A 19,155-nucleotide genomic window follows, 5' to 3' on the forward strand; every position below is an offset into this window, starting at 1 on the left:
TCTATGGTCTATGTTCCATATATGGCAAGACAGATCGTGGGGGTGGGGGGGGGGGAGAGGGGGCTGGAGTTAGCTGCTATGGCAACTCCAGCCATGGAGCAGTATGGGGTGGAATAGCCAATGTCGGAAGCCTTCTACGGTCTCTGTCCCATATGCAGAAAAAAAGAATCAAGAGCAATTATAAGCATTTTATACCGTGTTCAAATTGTCTGAGTACAGGTCTTACCTATCCAGGGAAAGGACATCTTATACTGAAACTTAGGCAGTAAAATGAGTAATTACTGCTTTGATGCCTTGAGAATGAATGTGTCTGTTGAGCAGACTAGATGGACCACACAGGTCTTTATCTGCCATCATTTACTATGTTAAATTGTAATATTTCACTATTATAGGTAGGGGAACGGGGGAATTCTATAACAGGGTACCCCAATGCAGGGCAGGGAGCATTTATTCTATATTAGTATCTGGGAGATCCAATTTCATTATAAAATACTACCAGAAACCCAGATGGTCATTCCTAAATTAAGGCATGACTATTTACACCAGGTCAATGACAGGCATAAATGGGCATGCCTTGGTGTGTCAATCATTGCACGTAACTTACAGGATTCCATAAGTTTCGAGACACGCCCATGCCCCGCTCATGCTCCATCCCCTTGCAGTTATGTACTATAGCAGTTATATGCTATCTTATATAATAGGCTGGAATGCATGTGCCCAGTTATAAAATTGCCTTTTAACATCTGACACACAGGTTCATCTATTCTCGATATTGTAACAGAAAGCTAGAACAGTACTTCTCTGAAGCTGTTGGATCTTGGTCCATCATTCTTGCAAATGTATGAAGATGGCAAGTGTGCTTGGCAGATGCAAAATCACAAGCTAACAGCCCCTCCGAGTGAAAATGTGTTTGATGAAATGTCATCACCTCTCAGATACAACTTCTGCCTGCTCTTCCTTTCTCTCCATCTCTAGGATTTCCTCTTCAGTGTATTCAAGCTTTACTCTCTCCTCTGCCAGTTCTCTTTCTACTGCTTCTAGCTGAGCGGTGGTCCGAGCCAGCAGGGCCGACACTGCGTCCTAGAAGAAGCAAGAGGATTACAAGAGATGATTACTTAACTAGAAGTCAGTTTAAGACAGCTATTGAACAGTCAAAATAAAGATTGCCATCAAGTTATGCTGTACAACTATTTCTAACTAAAAATTATGTTATGTGTATATTGTAATTAGGTAACAAATAGTAATGCAATCACCAAGCCAGCCTGATGACAAAGGGGGACTATTGCACTCTGCCCTGCAGAGAACCTGGGTTTGATTCCTGGCCTGGGATTCTATTCCCCAGGGCAACTGACACTCAACATGCTGTAGAAACAATATTCACAACATGATTCTAGAATGGACTCTAGAGACCTAGAGCATGAACCCTAGGTTAAGTTACTGATAATGTTTGGTATTTCATGCTATTCCATGCATTAATTACGAGTGCACCGGTTTGCGAGTGTTTTGCAAGACGAGCAAAACATTCGCAAAATTGGCGCCTCGGAAACCGAGCGTGCCTCGATTTGCGAGCGGCACCCCCCACGATCCGGCACCCTCCCCCCACGATCCGGCACCCTCTCCCCTGTGATCCTGCAGCCCCCTCCACGATTCGGCACTCCCCCCGCCACTTCTAACTGTCATCTGAGCCTGGGCACCGGCATGTCCTGTGTGTTGGTGCTGGTGCCCGAAGATCGGCCTCCTCTCTTGCTGGGCCTTGAGCATCTGCACATGCTCAAGGCCTGCGAGTTCACATTCTCTCCGAGATCTCCGAGAATCTCGGAGAGAACGTGAACTCACAGGGACATGCCAGCACCAACGCACAGGACATGCCAGTGCCCAGGCCCAGATGACAGTAAGAAGCAGGGGGGGGTACCGGTTCATGGGGGGGGGAGGGTGCTGGATCACGGGGGGGGGAGGATGCCGGATCGCAGGGGGGGAGCAATGCGGTTCTCGTGGGGGGGGGGGATAGAGCAGCGCCACTGTCCTCGGGGGTGGGAACGTATCAAAGCGAGTTTCCATCATTTCCTATGGGGAAACTCGCTTTGATAAACGAGCATTTTGGTTTACGAGCATGCTCCTGGAACAGATTATGCTCGTAATCCAAGGTACCACTGTATGCAGACAAAAAATCAACAAGTATTACTGGCGCCTTTCCTCCTTGCTGGCATCTGGAATCTGCTGGGGCACACAGTTTACGATACACTGGCCTAGGCCATCAAACATTCCTCCAGCCAAGGAATACTCTACTGCAGTGTATAGCAAACTGTGTGCCACAGCACACTAGCATGCCCACAGCACACTAGCATGCCCCCGCAACACAGTGGGGAGGAGGAGAGGCGCCAGCTGACTGCCTAAGGACGTGCCTCTTGCGGCGAGAGGAACGTCCTGTACGCAGTCAGCCAGAGCCAGCGCCTCTCCTTCTCTCCGGCCCTCTTCGCTACGGGCACCCACCACTGGCAGCTCAGGGCCCGTCTGGCGGGCCTTTGTGCATGCGCAGACATTAATGTGATGACATCATCACAGCAACGTCCATGCATTTCTGGATGTGTCGAGCCGGGGCCACTACGTTTAGTGTGCCGTGGCTCAACAAAGTTTGCGGGACACTGTTCTACTGGGTAGAACTGCGAAAAATTTAGCGGTGTGCCCCACATATAAAGGTAGAGATGAAATAGGAATAAAAAAGAAACTGCTGTCTTCTCTTTTGGCACTATCACAACTGTTATTCATACGAGGGTCATTTCATAAATAATGTACACTATTTTTTAAAATTTACATGTTTTATTTTTTGTTTTTCAAGTATTTCTTTACAATCCTTCAATATAGTCTCCCTGCTTTGCAATGACCGAGTCCCAACGTCTGGGAAGCTTCATTATTCCATCCAAGACACCGTTTTTGTTCAGTTGCTGAATGGCTCAGGTAACGGCGGAAGAAAGCTCTTCCAGAGATGCAAAACGATGTCCACACAAAGGTTGTTTCAACTTTGGAAAAAGGTAGAAGTCTGGTGGTCGAAATCTGTAGGGAGCATGAGGTAACACCTCCCAGCCATATTCGCGTAGTTTTTCAATGACGACATTCCCTGTGTGCGGGCGAGCATTGTCGTGAACAATGAGTGGCTAGCCAAGAGCAACTGAGGTCGAGTCTTGTGTATTTTTCTACACATTTTTTGTAAAAAATCACAATATTACACTGCTATGACACTTCTTCCACATGGAACTTTGTCTGTGATGATGATGATGCCTTCATAATCATAAGCAAAAATCATCATTCTTTAGGAGCTGCCCATGAGCATCTGTCATCCACCGAGAGCAGTGCAGCCCAGCGCTGGATTGTTCTATCTCTGTGCATCTTCTGCCTGGAAGCGATGAGTTGGGGCTGCAGCAGCTGGAAAGCCCGAGCTGATATCTGTCCCGTCTGGACTTTTGCCGTTGGGATTATTTAAAATATGCTGAGGTGACAAAGCTGCTTCAGGAAATTGGACTTCTGTCAGACTTATTTGATTTTTTTTTATCCCAGTTTATGAATTATTTTAAATTTTATTCCATTGTTTTTACCCCTTTCCTTTTTATTTTATTAATTGAATTTCCCTGAATTCTATTGTTTAACGGTTCCTCCCTTCTATTCCCTTTTTAAAATTACTTTAATTCATTTAGATATCATTTCCATAGATGGTGCTCCTATCTGTAAAGTTAGGAATTTCTATGAAATATTCTACATGCTTCTCTCCTCTCCACTTCTTCCTGCCCTCCATGGTCCTCCCTACCCTCTTCTAACCCCTTCATCTGTAATGTTGCCTAGAGGTATGTGCGACACACAAATGGAAGAAATAAAATAAAAAATTTGTTTGACTTTTGATTGAGCTCGTCAAAATGTTTTTGGTTGTGGGGAAGATGGAGCTCTCCACTCGTTGGACTGTGATTTCAGCTCCGGCTCAAAGTCTCTGACCCACGTTTCATCAATAGCAACAATGAGATTCAAGAATGCCTGACCTTTTTCCAAAGTTGAAACAACCTATGTGCGGACATCGCTTTCTTCCGCCGTTACCCGAGCCATTTGGCAACTGAACAAAAATGGTGTCTTGGATGGAATAATGAAGCTTCCTGGACTTTGGGACTTGGTCTTTGCAAGCAGGGAGACTATTTCTCCCTTTTATTAAACTGCGATAGCAGTTTTTAGCACGGGGAGCCGCACTGCTCCTGATAGAGTTCCTATGAGTGTCGGGAGCAGCGCAAAGAATTCAGCGCAGCTCCCCGCACTAAAACTTCTAGCGCAGTTTAATAAAAGGAGGCCTATATTGAAGGATTGTAAAGAAATACTTGAAAAAAATAAAAATAAAAAAACATGTAAATTTTAAAAACTAGTGTGCATTATTTATGAAATGACCCTCATAATTTACTGCTGTTGAACAATCATCCAATAAATGTGTTCCTGTGCTTGTTCACTGCCATAAGTGCTAAAAGAGCAGATATAGGCAAAGCAAGAACAGAGGGAGAATCTTTAGTCAGGTATCATAAAACAATTTCAAGATCTCTTCTTCCACGGTTATTGTTTATATTCTGAACATAGGTAAGTAATGAGTCTTTTGTATGAATGCATATTACAGAGCTCATTTCCCACTTTTAATCTTCTAATTTTAGAATCTGTAAATTGTTTTGCTTTACCCCTACAAAGCACAGTTCATTAAGAAACAATAAACAGTTAATGACAAACCTACCGTGTTTGCAGAAGCCCCATTTCCAGTAGATTCAACAGGCTCCTTCTCCTGACGATTGCTGTAAACTCTCTGCGGTTCTGCCCCTGTAAAAATCTGGACAGGGTACCACTGAAGAAGCATGTCACTGGAGCATTCATAGTCTGCCAAGCTAACATGAGCAATGCCCTATGGAAAAGGTAAATGACAGCCCAAACAGAGTAAGAAGACTGCCCGTTTTTACAAGATATGCATGGAAAATTTTCATTTTACCCCCAATTTTTTTTTATTTCTCATTTTTAGCTCACTTATGCTGTGTCATTTTTTTTGTTCGAAATGCATGAATTAAAACAAATACCCTTGGTCTTTTCAATGTTGTTAACAACTGCATATCCCTAGCCCCTATCCCATTTACAAAGTCATGCTATGTAGTTGAAGGGTCTTATAAATTACAAAACCCCTATTTGCAGTCTGAGTCCTAACAGTAATACTTCAAGATTACTACTAGGGATTGTGTTGGCCATTTTTTTTTTAGTGCAATAATTTTTAATGACATTTAATTAGATCATACATAAATGAATACAACAGTATAAGATAACATGAGTCAAATGTTCACTGAGAAAAGAAAAGATAGAGAAGAAAAAAAAAAAGCAAAACAATATAGCGCTATAATGACAATTAACAACCAATAATGCTATCATAGATACAACGAAAAGGATAGGATGGATGTACACCTTGTTCAGCTGAATCCAGTGGCGTACCAAGGGGGTGTGGGGGGCAGTCCGCCCCGGGTGCCAAGCCCTGAGGGGGTACTCCCGGTCCGGTTCTCCCCCCCCTGCGTCCGGTTCAGCCCCGACGTCTCGCATCTGGATTCCTCCCCGCACCATTTACCTGAAGCAGCTTGCAGCAAGATCGCAATCCCAGCGATCTTTGCACTGCTTCGGCTGTTTCCTTCGCCACGGTCCCGCCCTCCCCTGACGTCAGAGGAGGGGCAGGACCGCGGCAGAGGAAACAGAGCCAAAGCAGCACAAAGATCGCTGGGATCGCGATCTTGCTGCAGGCTGCTTCAGGTAAATGGTGCAGGCAAGCTGGGCGGATGAGCGGTCCTTCGAGGTGGTGGGAGGGCGAGTGGTCCTGCGGAGGGGGGGATGCAGGCCTTCAGGGTCGGGCGGGCGGGCAGGCAGGCCGGCCTTGGGGGGGGGAAGGAAACAGGCCTTCAGGGGGACAGGCCTTCAAGGGGGAGGACAGGCCCTCGAGGGGGGGTGCAGGCCCTCGAGGGGGGGTGCAGGCCTTCAAGGGGGGGGGACAGGCCTTTGAGGGGGGGTGCAGGCCTTCGAGAGGCAGTGCAGGCCTTCAAGGGGGGGTGCAGGCCTTCGAGGGGGGGACAGGCCTTCGAGAGAGGGTGCAGGCCTTCAATGGGGGGACAGGCCTTCTAGGGGGGTGCAGGCCTTCAAGGGGGGTGCAGGCCTTCGAGGGGGGGTGCAGGCCTTCAAGGGGGGGTGCAGGCCTTCAAGGGGGGGTGCAGGCCTTCAAGGGGGGGACAGGCCTTCAATGGTGGGACAGACCTTCGAGGGGGGTGCAGGCCTTCAAGGGGAGGTGCAGGCCTTCAAGGGAGGGACAGGCCTTCGAGGGGGGTGCAGGCCTTCGAGAGGGGGTGCAGGCCTTCGAGAAGGGGTGCAGGCCTTCGAGAGGGGGTGCAGGCCTTCAATGGGAGGACAGGCCTTCGAGGGGGGGTGCAGGCCTTCGAGAGGGGGTGCAGGCCTTCGAGGGGGGGTGCAGGCCTTCGAGGGGGGGTGCAGGCCTTCAAGGGGGGGACAGGCATTCGGGGGGGTGCAGGCCTTAAAGGGGGGGGGGGAGAGGCCTTCAGGGGTGGGATGCAGACCTTTAAGGGGGGGACAGGCCTTCAGGGGAGGGGGCCCTGGTGCAGAAGTACACGGAGGGAAGGGGCAGGGGTTCAAAGAGACTTGCATATGCTGGACTTTGGGTGGGAAGAAATAATGGGTATGAAAATAGAGGAGAGGGAGAGAGATGATGGACCATGGGTTTTAGGGAGGGTAGGAACAGAAAGGGAGAGAAGTTGGACACAAGGGATGTTGTGGAGGGGGGGAATAGAGATACTGGTTAGGAGGGTAGTTGGGAAAAGAAAAAGAGAGATGGTGGACCCTGGGGTGGTGGGGAAGGAGGGAGAGATGCTGGATGAAAGGGTAGTTAAGAAAAGGTGGATCTGTGGAGGGAGACGAAAAAAAGGAAAGATGCCAGACATCCGGGGGAGGGAAGGGAAACGGGGAGGACAGAGATGGCAGATGGATGGTTAGCATGCAGAAAGAAGGAAGAAGGAGACCCTGGCAAGCAAGTTATCAGAAGACAACCAGAGCCTTGGACCAACAAGATTTGAAAAATAACCAGACAACAAAAGGTAGAAAAACTAATTTTATTTTCTGTTTTGTGATTACAATATGTCAGATTTGAAATGTGTATCCTGCCAGAGCTGGTGTTAGACCGCAAACGTGAGCTAGGATTTAACAGAGAGAGGAAAAGTACTTTTTGTTTCTTTATTTTATTTACACCACAGCACCAGTGTGGTTAGGAGAAGCCAAAGGGGGCTGAAAAAGCTATAACATAAACCCACCAGGATGTTTGAAAAAAACACCCAATTGGGCATTAAAATCGAATCGATAAACCAATTCAATAGGCTGAATCGAAATTTTTTTTCCTGAATCTGTGTTTGTGATACTGTCGTAGACTTTAGGACCTGGGATTGGGGAGAGATGGCATCCTCAGTACTTTATAATGCAAGTGAAACGAGGATTTGTTCAGACTTTTGAAGGGTCTGCAGAAGAAAAATATTGTATAGGCCGGGGACATGAGACAGCAGGAAATGGGAACTTTTCTTCCTTCTATTTTTGTGAATGGAAAGGCTGAGGATGTCAGAGTTCAGTTAAAATATGTGCTTTATAAGAAAATATAATAATGTGTTTTATAAAATTTATAAGCATTGCTGGCCTACCCGGTGAGGTGTTCTAGTGGTGGAGGCAGCGTGTCAATGTGTTGAGAGGAAGAGGTGGTCTGGGAAATTCTGCTGAGCAAACTCCAGGCCCATTTCCACCCCCCAGTTAGTCCACTCCACTCAACTGGTTCACACACTGAGTGGGTCTTTGGGTGTTGTGCCTGGGTAGTTGTTTTGGGATCTCTTCCAGTAGTTTGTCAGAATCTCCTTGTGGTTGAAGGAAGGAAACTTTGTTAACCTTAGCATTGACCTTCAGAATATGTTTGTAACAGCGCTGCTTGTATGGCATTAGGCTATGTAGTGATCGAAAGAAAAAAACATTTCCTGCACAGCTAAGTCCGTGTGAAGTTACCTTGTGCTGTATTTGACATCTAGCAAGGTCTCTGTTTGGAAGGAAAGATCTAAACTTAAAAAATGAAGTGGCCAGAAGTTATGGTAAAAGCAGATAGTGTAGCTGGTTTTAAGAAAGATTTGAACAAATTCCTGGAGGAAAAGTCCATAGTCTGTTATTAAGACAAGGGGGAAGTGTCTGCTTGCCCTGGATCGGTAGCATAGAATGTTGCTATTCTTTGGATTTTGACCAGGTATTAGTGACCTGGATTGGCTACCATGAGAATGGGCTACTGGGCATGATGGACCATTGGTCTGACCCAGTTAGGCTATTCTTATGTTATGTTCTCATCTGTAGGGGCCTTTGATTTCACTTCTTATTTTAATGTATTTTTTTTCTGGGAACTTATCAGTGTTTTTTTTATAATGGGAACAAAAATGGAAGAGAATTAATGTGTGTGGAATGGGGGGGGGGGGGTAACTAATTTCTTCAGCTAAATAATTCAATCCACCTCAACCAGACATAGGAGAACTCACGTATCATTCACACACCCTCCAACCAAAAACGTCAAAAGAAAAAAACTGTTCAACAACCTCCTAGTCATTCGAGCTGCAACACTCGACCCCCAAATATTGACCTTGACCACAGACTACAAAACCTTCAAAAAAGAAATAAAAACCCTTCTATTAAAAAAACACATAAAACCGAATTAACACAATCAGAACTGTCCCAAGCATCACCTGCAATTACTCCATATGTACTTCTGATGTCATGACAATTCAGACATAATTTATGTTATGTTATGTTTGGAATAATGGTTACTGTCTTAGATTTTAGGACCTGGGATTGGGGAGAGATGGCATCCTCAGTACTTTATAATGCAAGTGAAACGAGGATTTGGTCAGACTTTTGAAGGGTCTGCAGAAGAAAAATATTGTATAGGCCGGGGACATGAGACAGCAGGAAATGGGAACTTTTCTTCCTTCTATTTTTGTGAATGGAAAGGCAGAGGATGTCAGAGAGTTCAGTTAAAATATGTGCTTTATAAAAAAATATAATAATGTGTTTTATAAAGTTTATAAGCATTGCTGGCCTACCCAGTGAGGTGTTCCTAGTGGTGGTGGTGGCGGCAGTGTGTCAATGTGTTGAGAGGAAGAGGTGGTCTGGGAAATTCTCCTGAGCAAACTCCGGGCCCATTTCCACCCCCCCAGTTAGTCCACTCCACTCAACTGGTTCACACACTGAGTGGGTCTTTGGGTATTGTGCCTAGGTAAATGTTTTGGGATCTCTTCCAGTGGTTTGTCAGTATCTCCTTCTGGTCCAAGGAAGGAAACTTTGTTAACCTTAGCATTGATCTTCAGAATATGTTTGTAACAGCGCTGCTTGTAATGTAATGTAATGAGGTTCAATGTAATGTAATGAGGTTCAATAAAAAAAAATTTTCACTGCCTGTTTCTATTCTGACCATTTATTCCGTTTCATGGTCATTACAAAAAATATTTTTTTACATGGGGGGGGGTGTCAAAAAATGATGGGCCCTGGGTGCCACATACCCTAGGTACGCCACTGGCTGAATCATCATGGTTTAAATGGCTCGTGACTTTTAATGGCTCTCATATTTTATTAAATTTATTTCACCCATTTAATCTTTCTGCAACAACATGTTCATATTTGGCAGTTAGACAAACAGTAGTCCACCAGGTTACATATTCCACCCTTGAAGCATCCTTCCAGTGTTGCAAATTGATTTTGATGGCCAAATTAAGTAAAATTCTTAGCAATTTAGAATGGTATTCAGATATTGGCTGCTGAAGTCCTAAATGGCCCAGTACTATAACATCTAATATAAGTGATTCCTTAATTTCTAGTAAAGTATAGATGGTATCCCATATACATTGCCAATAAACACATATATAATCACAGTAGTATAACAAATGCATTAGTGTGCCAACCTCATTTGAACATGACCTGCATTTATTAGAGTTATCTCTTTTAATTTTCAATAATTTATATGGTGTCCAGATGGCCTTGTACAGCGAAAGATTAGAGAAACTGGGTCTCTTCTCCCTCGAACAGAGGAGATTGAGAGGGGACATGATCGAAACATTCAAGGTACTGAAGGGGATAGACTTAGTAGATAAGGACAGGTTGTTCACCCTCTCCAAGGTAGGGAGACCGAGAGGGCACTCTCTAAAGTTGAAAGGGGATAGATTCCGTACAAACGTAAGGAAGTTCTTCTTCACCCAGAGAGTGGTAGAAAGCTGGAACGCTCTTCCGGAGGCTGTTATAGGGGAAAACACCCTCCAAAGATTCAAGACAAAGTTAGACAAGTTTCTGCTGAACAAGAACGGGTGCTGGTAGGGCTAGTCTCGGTTAGTGTGCTGGTCTTTGACCAGAGGGCCGCTGCGTGAGCGAATGCTGGGCATGATGGACCACTGGTCTGACCCAGCAGCGGCAATTCTTATGTTTTTATGTTCTTGTGAAAAACAAAAAATATAGATTGTTTGATAGCTGCCAATCTTATGAATGCTGGCCATATTTTAACCCAGAGCCTTAATAATGGGGTCAGTGGGGATCATTCTTGCTCCCACTAGATATCAGTGACTCCAGTAAGGTTGAGAATGGGGATGAGGGGCGTCTGACAGAGGATTCCAGTATAGACTCTTCTTTTTTGAAGGAAGGACACCTGGAATAAATCAGGTGTGGTGTGTGTGTGTGTGTGTGTGTGTGGAGGGGGGGTAGCATTTGGCTGAGTCTCTTGTAAAATACTGTGGGAAATCTCCACATCCCAACCTGGACATCTCAATTCCCCTCTCTATATCCTTTCTAAGAGACATCTCCATGTGTAGAAAGCCACAACAATACATAATTTTAATACAGAAAAAAAGTCAAAACACCAATTTTGGGATACTGATGACCTCTACCTTCTTATTTTTTGAGAACTTCGTCTATTTTCTGTAATTACAAAAATCTTCCAATTAGAAGCTGGCTGATGGTCAACTTATAACATATTCCCTTGTGCAGTTCCATAAGTAAAAGATAGAAACTGGTGCCAATGAGCTCAGTAATAATCTACTCACAGGTGAAGAATCACTATGGGATGTGTTTTAGTCCTTCAATTATCTTTTCATAAAAGCTTCAGTATTAGGAGGATAATTTTATAAGAAAAGTAGTACTGGGGCAGTCTGAAGGTTCATCTAGCCCACTATCCTGCTTCTAACAGTGGTCAATCCAGGTTATAAGTACCTGGCAGAATCCCAAATAGTAGCAAGATTCCATGCTTCCAATCCCAGGGTCAGTAGTAGCTTTCCTCATTTCTATCTCAATAGCAGACTATGAACTTTTCTTCCAGGAATGTGTTGTTTTTTTAAACCCAGCTATGCTAATTGCTGTTACCATGTGTTCCAAAGCTAATATTTCCTCTTAATAATTTTAAAAATATTAACTTCATTGATTATTCTTTCAAAATGTACAAAGACTAGGGGGACACTCAATGAAGTTACATGTTAATATTTTTTAATTAATTAATTAATTTTAATTTAATTTAATATAATATAATTAATTTTAAAATTAATGATTCACTTTTAACCTGTTCTATACCACTCAGGGTTCTGTAGACCTCTATCATATCCCTCCTCCCTCAGCTCTTTCTTTTTCAAGCTGGAACCCTAACCTCTTAGCCTTTTACTCACATGAGGAGTTTCAATTCCTTAATCATTTTGGTTGCCCTTCTTTGAACCTAAGTGAGGAGTGGCCTAGTGGTAGTGCTGCTGCCTCTGCACTGAGAGGTTGTGGGGTCAAATCCTAGGGTTGCTCCTTGTGACCCTGGGCAAATCACCTAATCCTCCATAGCCCCAGGTACAAAATAAATACCTGTATATACGTAAACCGCTTTGAGTGTGGTTGTGTAACTACAAAAAAGCGGTATACAAGTCCCATTCTCTTTCACTCTTTTCCTTTCCTTTTTACAATTCCGCTATATCTTTCTGGAGATATGACGATCGGAAATGCATGCAATATGCATGATGAGGTCACACCATGGAGTGATACAGCAGCATTATAATATTGTTTGTCTTATTTTCTATCCATTTCCTAATAATGTTTAGCATTCTGTTTGTTTTTTGATTACCACTTAACAGTGAACAAACAATTTCAGCATATCGCCCACAGTGACACCTAGGATCTTTTTCTTGGTGCCAACTCCTAAGGTGGAACCTAACATCAGGTAACTATAATTTGGATTAGTCTTTCTTGTGCACCTAAGCACCTAGGTGCATACGCGTGCATATGTTCTGATTTTGCCTACACTCTGCCCAAACTCCTCTCCTGAACATTTCTACTCCACAAGCAACCATCTACTTAAACTGCTCATACTTTTTTTTAGGTGTGACCTAATTTATAAAATATATAATAAAAACGGTTTAGAGCAGAGGTCTCAAAGTCCCTCTTCGGGTTTTCAGGATTTCCTCAATGAATATGCTTGAGATCTATGTGCATGCACTGCTTTCAATGCATATTCATTGAGGAAATCCTGAAAACACGACTGGATTGCGGCCCTCAAGGAGGGACTTTGAGATCCCTGGAGAAATACCTTCTAAAGAACAACTGCAAAGGCTATCAATGAAAAAGAGAATCCATTTCAACACAGCCTGCATGGTTCACAAAGCGACCTTTGGAAAAACTTGGAGGAACATGTCTTCTTCAATTTACATGTAGCACAATGCTTCAAACTACCCCTCCTGTCACCTCAAAAAATATGGTGGAAGATGTTTGAGGCTACCTTTGAATACCAAGCTTCCCACATTTGGAACAAATTACCAATACAACTAAGTCAACCCAGCACATACCTCGTCTTCAGGAAGAAACTAAAGACATACCTCTTCTCCCTATAACCACTCTTTTATCTTCACCCCTTCCTCCCAACAACCTCCCCCCCTAAAAATGTAACTTCCAAAACTTGATCTAATTCTTATTGTAAACTGCATAGATTCCTTGCAGAGAACTGTATTGTTTTGGAAAGATACTGAGCAGTATGGTTTGCCACAATCAAACTGCAATTCTCATGACCATAAAACATTATAAAATTATTGCAACACTCGTTACAGCCTGACAGTATACTTCTGGTATGTGGACAACTTGAAAGTATCCATCTAAAGGGCAGGAACAGAATCATCTTATCACTGTCCACCTTAGAGCTACTCTTGCATTGACTTTTCCATGGACTCACAGATAATGAGCAACAGAGAGATTTCATTTCCTAGGACTTCAAAACTGATTTTCCAATCTTCCATGTGCCAAGCCACAGCCCTCTTCTCATATGGGAACATATAAGAAAATAATGCCACTCACCAGCAACTCTTCTTGTAGCTGGCGGTCAATAGAACATATGTACAGTTGCAAAGACTTAAGCTTCAGTATGCTTGAATAAGCCGGGATTTGGAAAACCTCATTAATCATCAAGGGGTTCTGGAATGCCAAACTTTGAGAGCAGTAAGCACTGGGTGTGCTATTGTCAAGTGGGGGCAAATAGATGCGGATGTGTCTAATGAGAGAGAGAAATATAGAACAGTCTAACAAAATATATTTATTATTATTTTTTAATTATTTTTAGTATTTATATACCACTTATAGCCTAAGTGATTTACATTCAGGTACTCAAGCATTTTTCCCTATCTGTCCTAGTGGCAATTGGGGATTAAGTGACTTACCCAGGGTCACAAGGAACAGCATGGGATTTGAACCTACAACTTCAAGGTGCCGAGGCTGTAGCTCTAATCACTGTGTCACATACTCGCAATTTTGAGCCAATCAAGCCCTTAGGCCCCTCCTAATACATCCCAAGATGTATTGGGAGGGCGAAGGCCCGTCATTCTGAGCATACATAACATAACTTTATTCTTCTACACTGCCATAATCAGACGACTTCTAGGCGGTTCACACTGAAGAGAGCTGGACAATCAGCGAATTACAATATGCAAATTATAAAATTATAAAAGTACAACATATTACTCAAGAATAGACATAATAAAAATTGTTAGATTTACTGTAAATTCTGTTTAGGAGATAATCTATCAATCAATGCAGTTTTAATTTCTTTCCTAAAGGCGCCGTAGGTCAGCCTAGCTCCATTAATGTAGTTACCTAACCAAGACTGCTGTTTACTTGCTTGATACATGAGAGTCCTATCCAAAAAGGATTTGTATTTACAGCCAGTAATGCCTGGGTATGCAAAAAGTTTACAATTTCTGGTTATCCTTGTAGGACTATATAACACAAAATGAGATAAAAGATAGGTAGGAGCTAGTCCCCAAACTAGCTTAAAACAAATACAAGAAAACTTAAACATTATTTGTGCCTCCATTGGTAACCAGTACAGCAGTCTGTAGTAGGGACTAACATGGTCGCTTTTTTCAATCCAAATATCAAGTGGACAGCCGTGTTCTGTTTATTTAGGTATAACTAAATAAACGATATTGCAGTAGTCTAATATGGATAAAACCAAAGACTGCACCAATATTCTAAGATACCGGAGATAGCGATAAAGAAATGGATGCCGAGATGAAGCAAGAATGCAAAAGCGGTTACACAGTTGTTATGGGAGACTTCAACTACCCTGGGATAGACTGGAGTCTTGGAAGCTCAAGATGCGCTAGGGAGACAGAATTGCTTCATGGAGCAGCTTGTTAGAGAACCGACGAGAGAAAATGCCACTCTGGATCTAATCCTAAATAGACTAAGGGGACCTGCAAAGGAAGTGGAAGTAGTGGGACCGTTGGGAAACAGCGATCAATAATATGATCAAGTTCAAGGTTGAAGTAGGAATACCAAACGGAAAGAGAACCATAGCGACATCTTTCAACTTCAGGAAAGGAAACTATGAAGCAATGAGGGATATGGTAAGGAAGAAACTTAGGAAACACTTCCAGAAAATGGCAAACAGTAGAACATGCCTGGTCTTTTTTCAAAGACACGGTGAGCGAGGCACAAAATCTGCACATCCCCAGATTCAGAAAGGGATGCAAAAAGGGTCGAACAAAAGACCCGGTATGGATGACTAAAATAGTGAGGAAGCGATAGGCAATAAGAAAAATTCATTCAGGAAATGGAAAAAGGATAAAACTGAAGGGAACCAGAAGGAGCACAGGAAGTATCAAAAAGAATGTCACCGTGTGGTTCGAAAAGCCAAAAGAGAGTATGAAGAGAGGCTAGCCAGGGAGGCACAAAATTTCAAACCGTTCTTCAGATATGTTAAATGGAAACAGCCAGCTAGGGAGGAGGTGGGACCGCTGGACGAAGGAGACAGGAAGGGAGCGGTGAAGGAGGAGAAAGAAGTCACAGAAAGACTCAACATGTTCTTCTCGTCTGTATTTACAAATGAAGACACAACCAACATACTGGAACCTGAACAAATCTTCAATGGAAATCAAGCAGAAAAATTAACATGGAAGTGAGCCTTGATAATGTACACAGACAGATAGAAAAACTTAAAATTGACAAATCCCCGGGTCCGGACGGAATCCATCCCAGGGTTCTGAAGGAATTAAAGGAGGAGATAGCGGAACTACTGCAGCAAATTTGCAACCTATCCTTGAAAACAGGCATGATCCCGGAGGATTGGAAGATAGCCAATGTCACGCCCATCTTTAAAAAGGGATCAAGAGGTGACCTGGGAAACTACAGACCAGTGAGTTTGACCTCGGTTCCGGGGAAACTGGTGGAAGCACTGATTAAAGAACACATCGATGAACATTTGGAAAGAAACGAACTTTTGATAGCAAGCCAACATGGTTTCTGCATGGGGAGATCGTGCCTAACGAACTTATTGCACTTCTTCGAAGGAATTAACAAACGGATGGACAGAGGAGACCCCATAGACATCATATACCTTGATTTCCAAAAAGCCTTTGACAAGGTGCCTCACGAGCGTCTACTCCGGAAACTGAAGAACCATGGAGTGGACGGAGACGTACATAGATGGATCAGAAACTGGTTGGCGGGTAGGAAACAGAGGGTAGGGGTGAAGGGCCACTACTCTGACTGGATGAGGGTCACGAGTGGTGTTCCGCAGGGCTCAGGGCTCGGGCCGCTGCTATTTAATATATTCATAAATGATCTAGAAACAGGCACGAAGTGTGAGATAATAAAATTTGCGGACGATACAAAACTATTTAGTGGAGCTGGGACTAAAGAGGAATGCGAAGAATTGCAAAGGGACTTGAACAAACTGGGGGAATGGGCGGCGAGATGGCAGATGAAGTTCAATGTTGAGAAATGTACAGTATTGCATGTGGGAAACAGAAACCTGAGGTACAACTATACGATGGGAGGGATATTATTGAATGAGAGTAACCAAGAAAGGGACTTGGGGGTAATAGTGGACATGACAATGAAGCCGACGGCAAAGTGCGCAGCAGCCGCTAAGAAAGCAAATAGAATGCTAGGCATAATCAAGAAGGGTATTACAATAAGGACGAAAGAAGTTATCCTGCCATTGTATCGGGCGATGGTGCGCCCGCATCTGAAATACTGCGTCCAATATTGGTCTCCGTACCTTAGGAAGGATATGGCGTTACTCGAGAGGGTTCAGAGGAGAGCGACATGCTTGATAAAAGGGATGGAAAACCTCTCATATGCTGAGAGATTGGAGAAACTGGGTCTCTTTCCCTGGAGAAGAGGAGACTTAGAGGGGATATGATAGAGACTTACAAGATGATGAAGGGCATAGAGAGAGTAGAGAGGGACAGATTCTTCAAACTTTCGAAAAATAAAAGAACAAGAGGACACTTGGAAAAGTTGAAAGGGGACAGATTCAAAACGAATGCTAGGAAGTTCTTCTTTACCCAACGAGTGGTGGACACCTGGAATGCGCTTCCAGAGGGCGTAATAGGGCAGAGTACAGTACAGGGGTTTAAGAAAGGATTGGACAATTTCCTGCTGGAAAAGGGAATAGAGGGGTATAAATAGAGGATTACTGCACAGGTCCTGGACCTGTTGGGCTGCCGCGTGAGCGGACTGCTGGGCATGATGGACCTCAGGTCTGACCCAGCGGAGGCATTGCTTATGTTCTTATGTTCTTATACAGGGTCAAAGTATTTTTTAATGGTCTTTAATTTCCATAGTGCAAAAAAGCACTTCTTCACCACTATATTTGTTTGTTCAACCATAGTCAAATGTGTGTCTAAGGTGACTGCTAATATTTTTATAGTTTTAGAAATTGGGTGATCATGATCTTTTAGATATAGCGATGTTCTAGTAATTTTATCCTTTGGGTTTGCTAAGAAAACTTTTGTCTTTTCTGTATTTAGTTTCAGTTTAAAGTTGATTGACTAATGTTCTATTTCAGTCATAATATAAGAAATGTATTCTAAAGTTTCATTTGTTATGCTATTCAAAGGGATTAAAATGGAAATATCATCAGCATATATATATAGTAGTTTAAATTTAGCTTTTGCAGTAGGTGTCCTATGGATGAGATGTAAATGTTGAATAATGTGGGTGATAGTGGGGAACCCTGGGGTACCCCTGAAGGGTTTTTCCAGGAGTTAGAGTAAGTCCCATCACTAACCTCTCAGTATGATCTTTTTGTAAGGAAACCCTGAAACCAGTTCCTAACTCTTCCTGCAAGTCCCATTGCATCTAGGCTGTGTAACATTATTTCGTGATCAACTAGATCAAAAGCACTACAGAAGTCTAGTTGTAAAATCAGAGCACTTGTACCTTTACTAAAAAGACCGTAAAGGTGATTAAGAATTGAAGCTAAAACTGTCTCGGTGCTAAAACCTTTTCTAAATCCTGATTGATGTTCACTAAGAATGTTAAATTTGTCTAAGTAATTCACTAATTCCAAGTTGACCAGTCCTTCCAGTAGTTTGGTGAATAAGGGGATACTCGCTATGGGCCTATAGTTGGTCTTCAGGGCTATCAAGTTCTTCTGATCTTTAGGGATAGGTGTAATCAATATGTGTCCCATTTCCTCATAAAATATACCTTTAGTAAGAGTAGTTGTTAACCAATTAAATAAATCCCTTTTAAAATTGAGTGTTGCAGCTTTCAAGATCTTGGAAGGACATTTGTCCAGCAAGCAGTTTGATTTAGTATATTTATTGAACAGAGTCAAAAATTGATGCCAATTTGGAATCTCAAAATGGTCCATGTCCACTCTTGACTCCTTTTCATGAAATCCAAATTGGAATTCAAAGTCATATGTAGACAAAGGTATAGCTGCTCTTAAATCTAAGATTTTATTATTGAAAAAATTGGTGAGGGTTTCAGCCGATGGAATACACTCATTATCCTTTTGCAGGATCCGGGTAGTATCTGTTAACCTATTTACCAACTTAAACAGTTCTTTGCTATTTATTTTGGATGTGCCTATTTTCTGTGCGTAGTGTTTTGAACGTTTCTCTTTAAACTGAATTATATATTTTTCATTTTTAGTTTCCAGTGTATTTTGTCTTCCTCTTTATTTGTTTTATGCCAGATTCTCTCTGATTTTCTCAATTCCCGTTTAAAAACTAGTAGTTCTGAATCGAACCACTCATTTAACACCCTTTATTTCTTTTTGTAAGTTTGGAATGGTGCTATTTGGTCTAACACTTCCTTGCTAAATTTTCCCAATCTTATAGGGAAATCCTGAATTTCCTAAGTTTTGGGATATAATTCATAGTGAGCCCAAAATTCAGTTGGATTTATAATACCTCTTCTGGTAATTATTTTTGGCTTTGTGTTTTTGCTTTTATATTTTGGCAGGGTGTGGGGGGGATGTCCTATTTGGGTGGTGGGAGTGGATCGTGACCACTGGGGGAGCAAGGGAGTGTCATGCCTTAAACCCTCCAGTGGTCTTCTTGTCAGTTTGGGCAACTTTGGTAAATTTAGACGCAACTAAAATAGGTTAATTCCCTGCGTCTAAGTTCTGCCTAGGAATGCTTCAGTTACTCCCTCAGGAAGTCCAGGTCTAAGCCCACATGATACCCGCCCATAACACACCTCCCAACACGCCCCTTTGAGCTCTGGACGCACAGCAGCTTAGAAGTGCTGCTGAACACCCAGAAAGTTGGTTTTGATTATCAGCACTTGTACATCCCTGCTATT

General features: G+C 43.0%; 1 protein-coding gene across 4 annotated transcripts in view; it reads right to left on the reverse strand.

Annotated features, from left to right (window-relative positions):
- The window catches only part of WWC3 (WWC family member 3), a 230,235-nt gene that overhangs the window by 19,352 nt on the left and 191,728 nt on the right, over positions 1-19,155 (reverse strand). For all 4 annotated transcript variants that reach the window (XM_033949184.1, XM_033949183.1, XM_033949185.1 and 1 more), the window contains 3 exons: positions 13,414-13,606; positions 4,751-4,915; positions 929-1,080 (listed from right to left, as the gene is read on the reverse strand). In XM_033949184.1, coding sequence (XP_033805075.1) covers positions 929-1,080; positions 4,751-4,915; positions 13,414-13,606 — 510 coding nt within the window. The remainder of the gene's footprint in view (positions 1-928; positions 1,081-4,750; positions 4,916-13,413; positions 13,607-19,155) is intronic.

The sequence above is a fragment of the Geotrypetes seraphini genome, chromosome 6 (assembly GCF_902459505.1).
Source record: "Geotrypetes seraphini chromosome 6, aGeoSer1.1, whole genome shotgun sequence".
Lineage (NCBI taxonomy): Eukaryota > Metazoa > Chordata > Amphibia > Gymnophiona > Dermophiidae > Geotrypetes > Geotrypetes seraphini.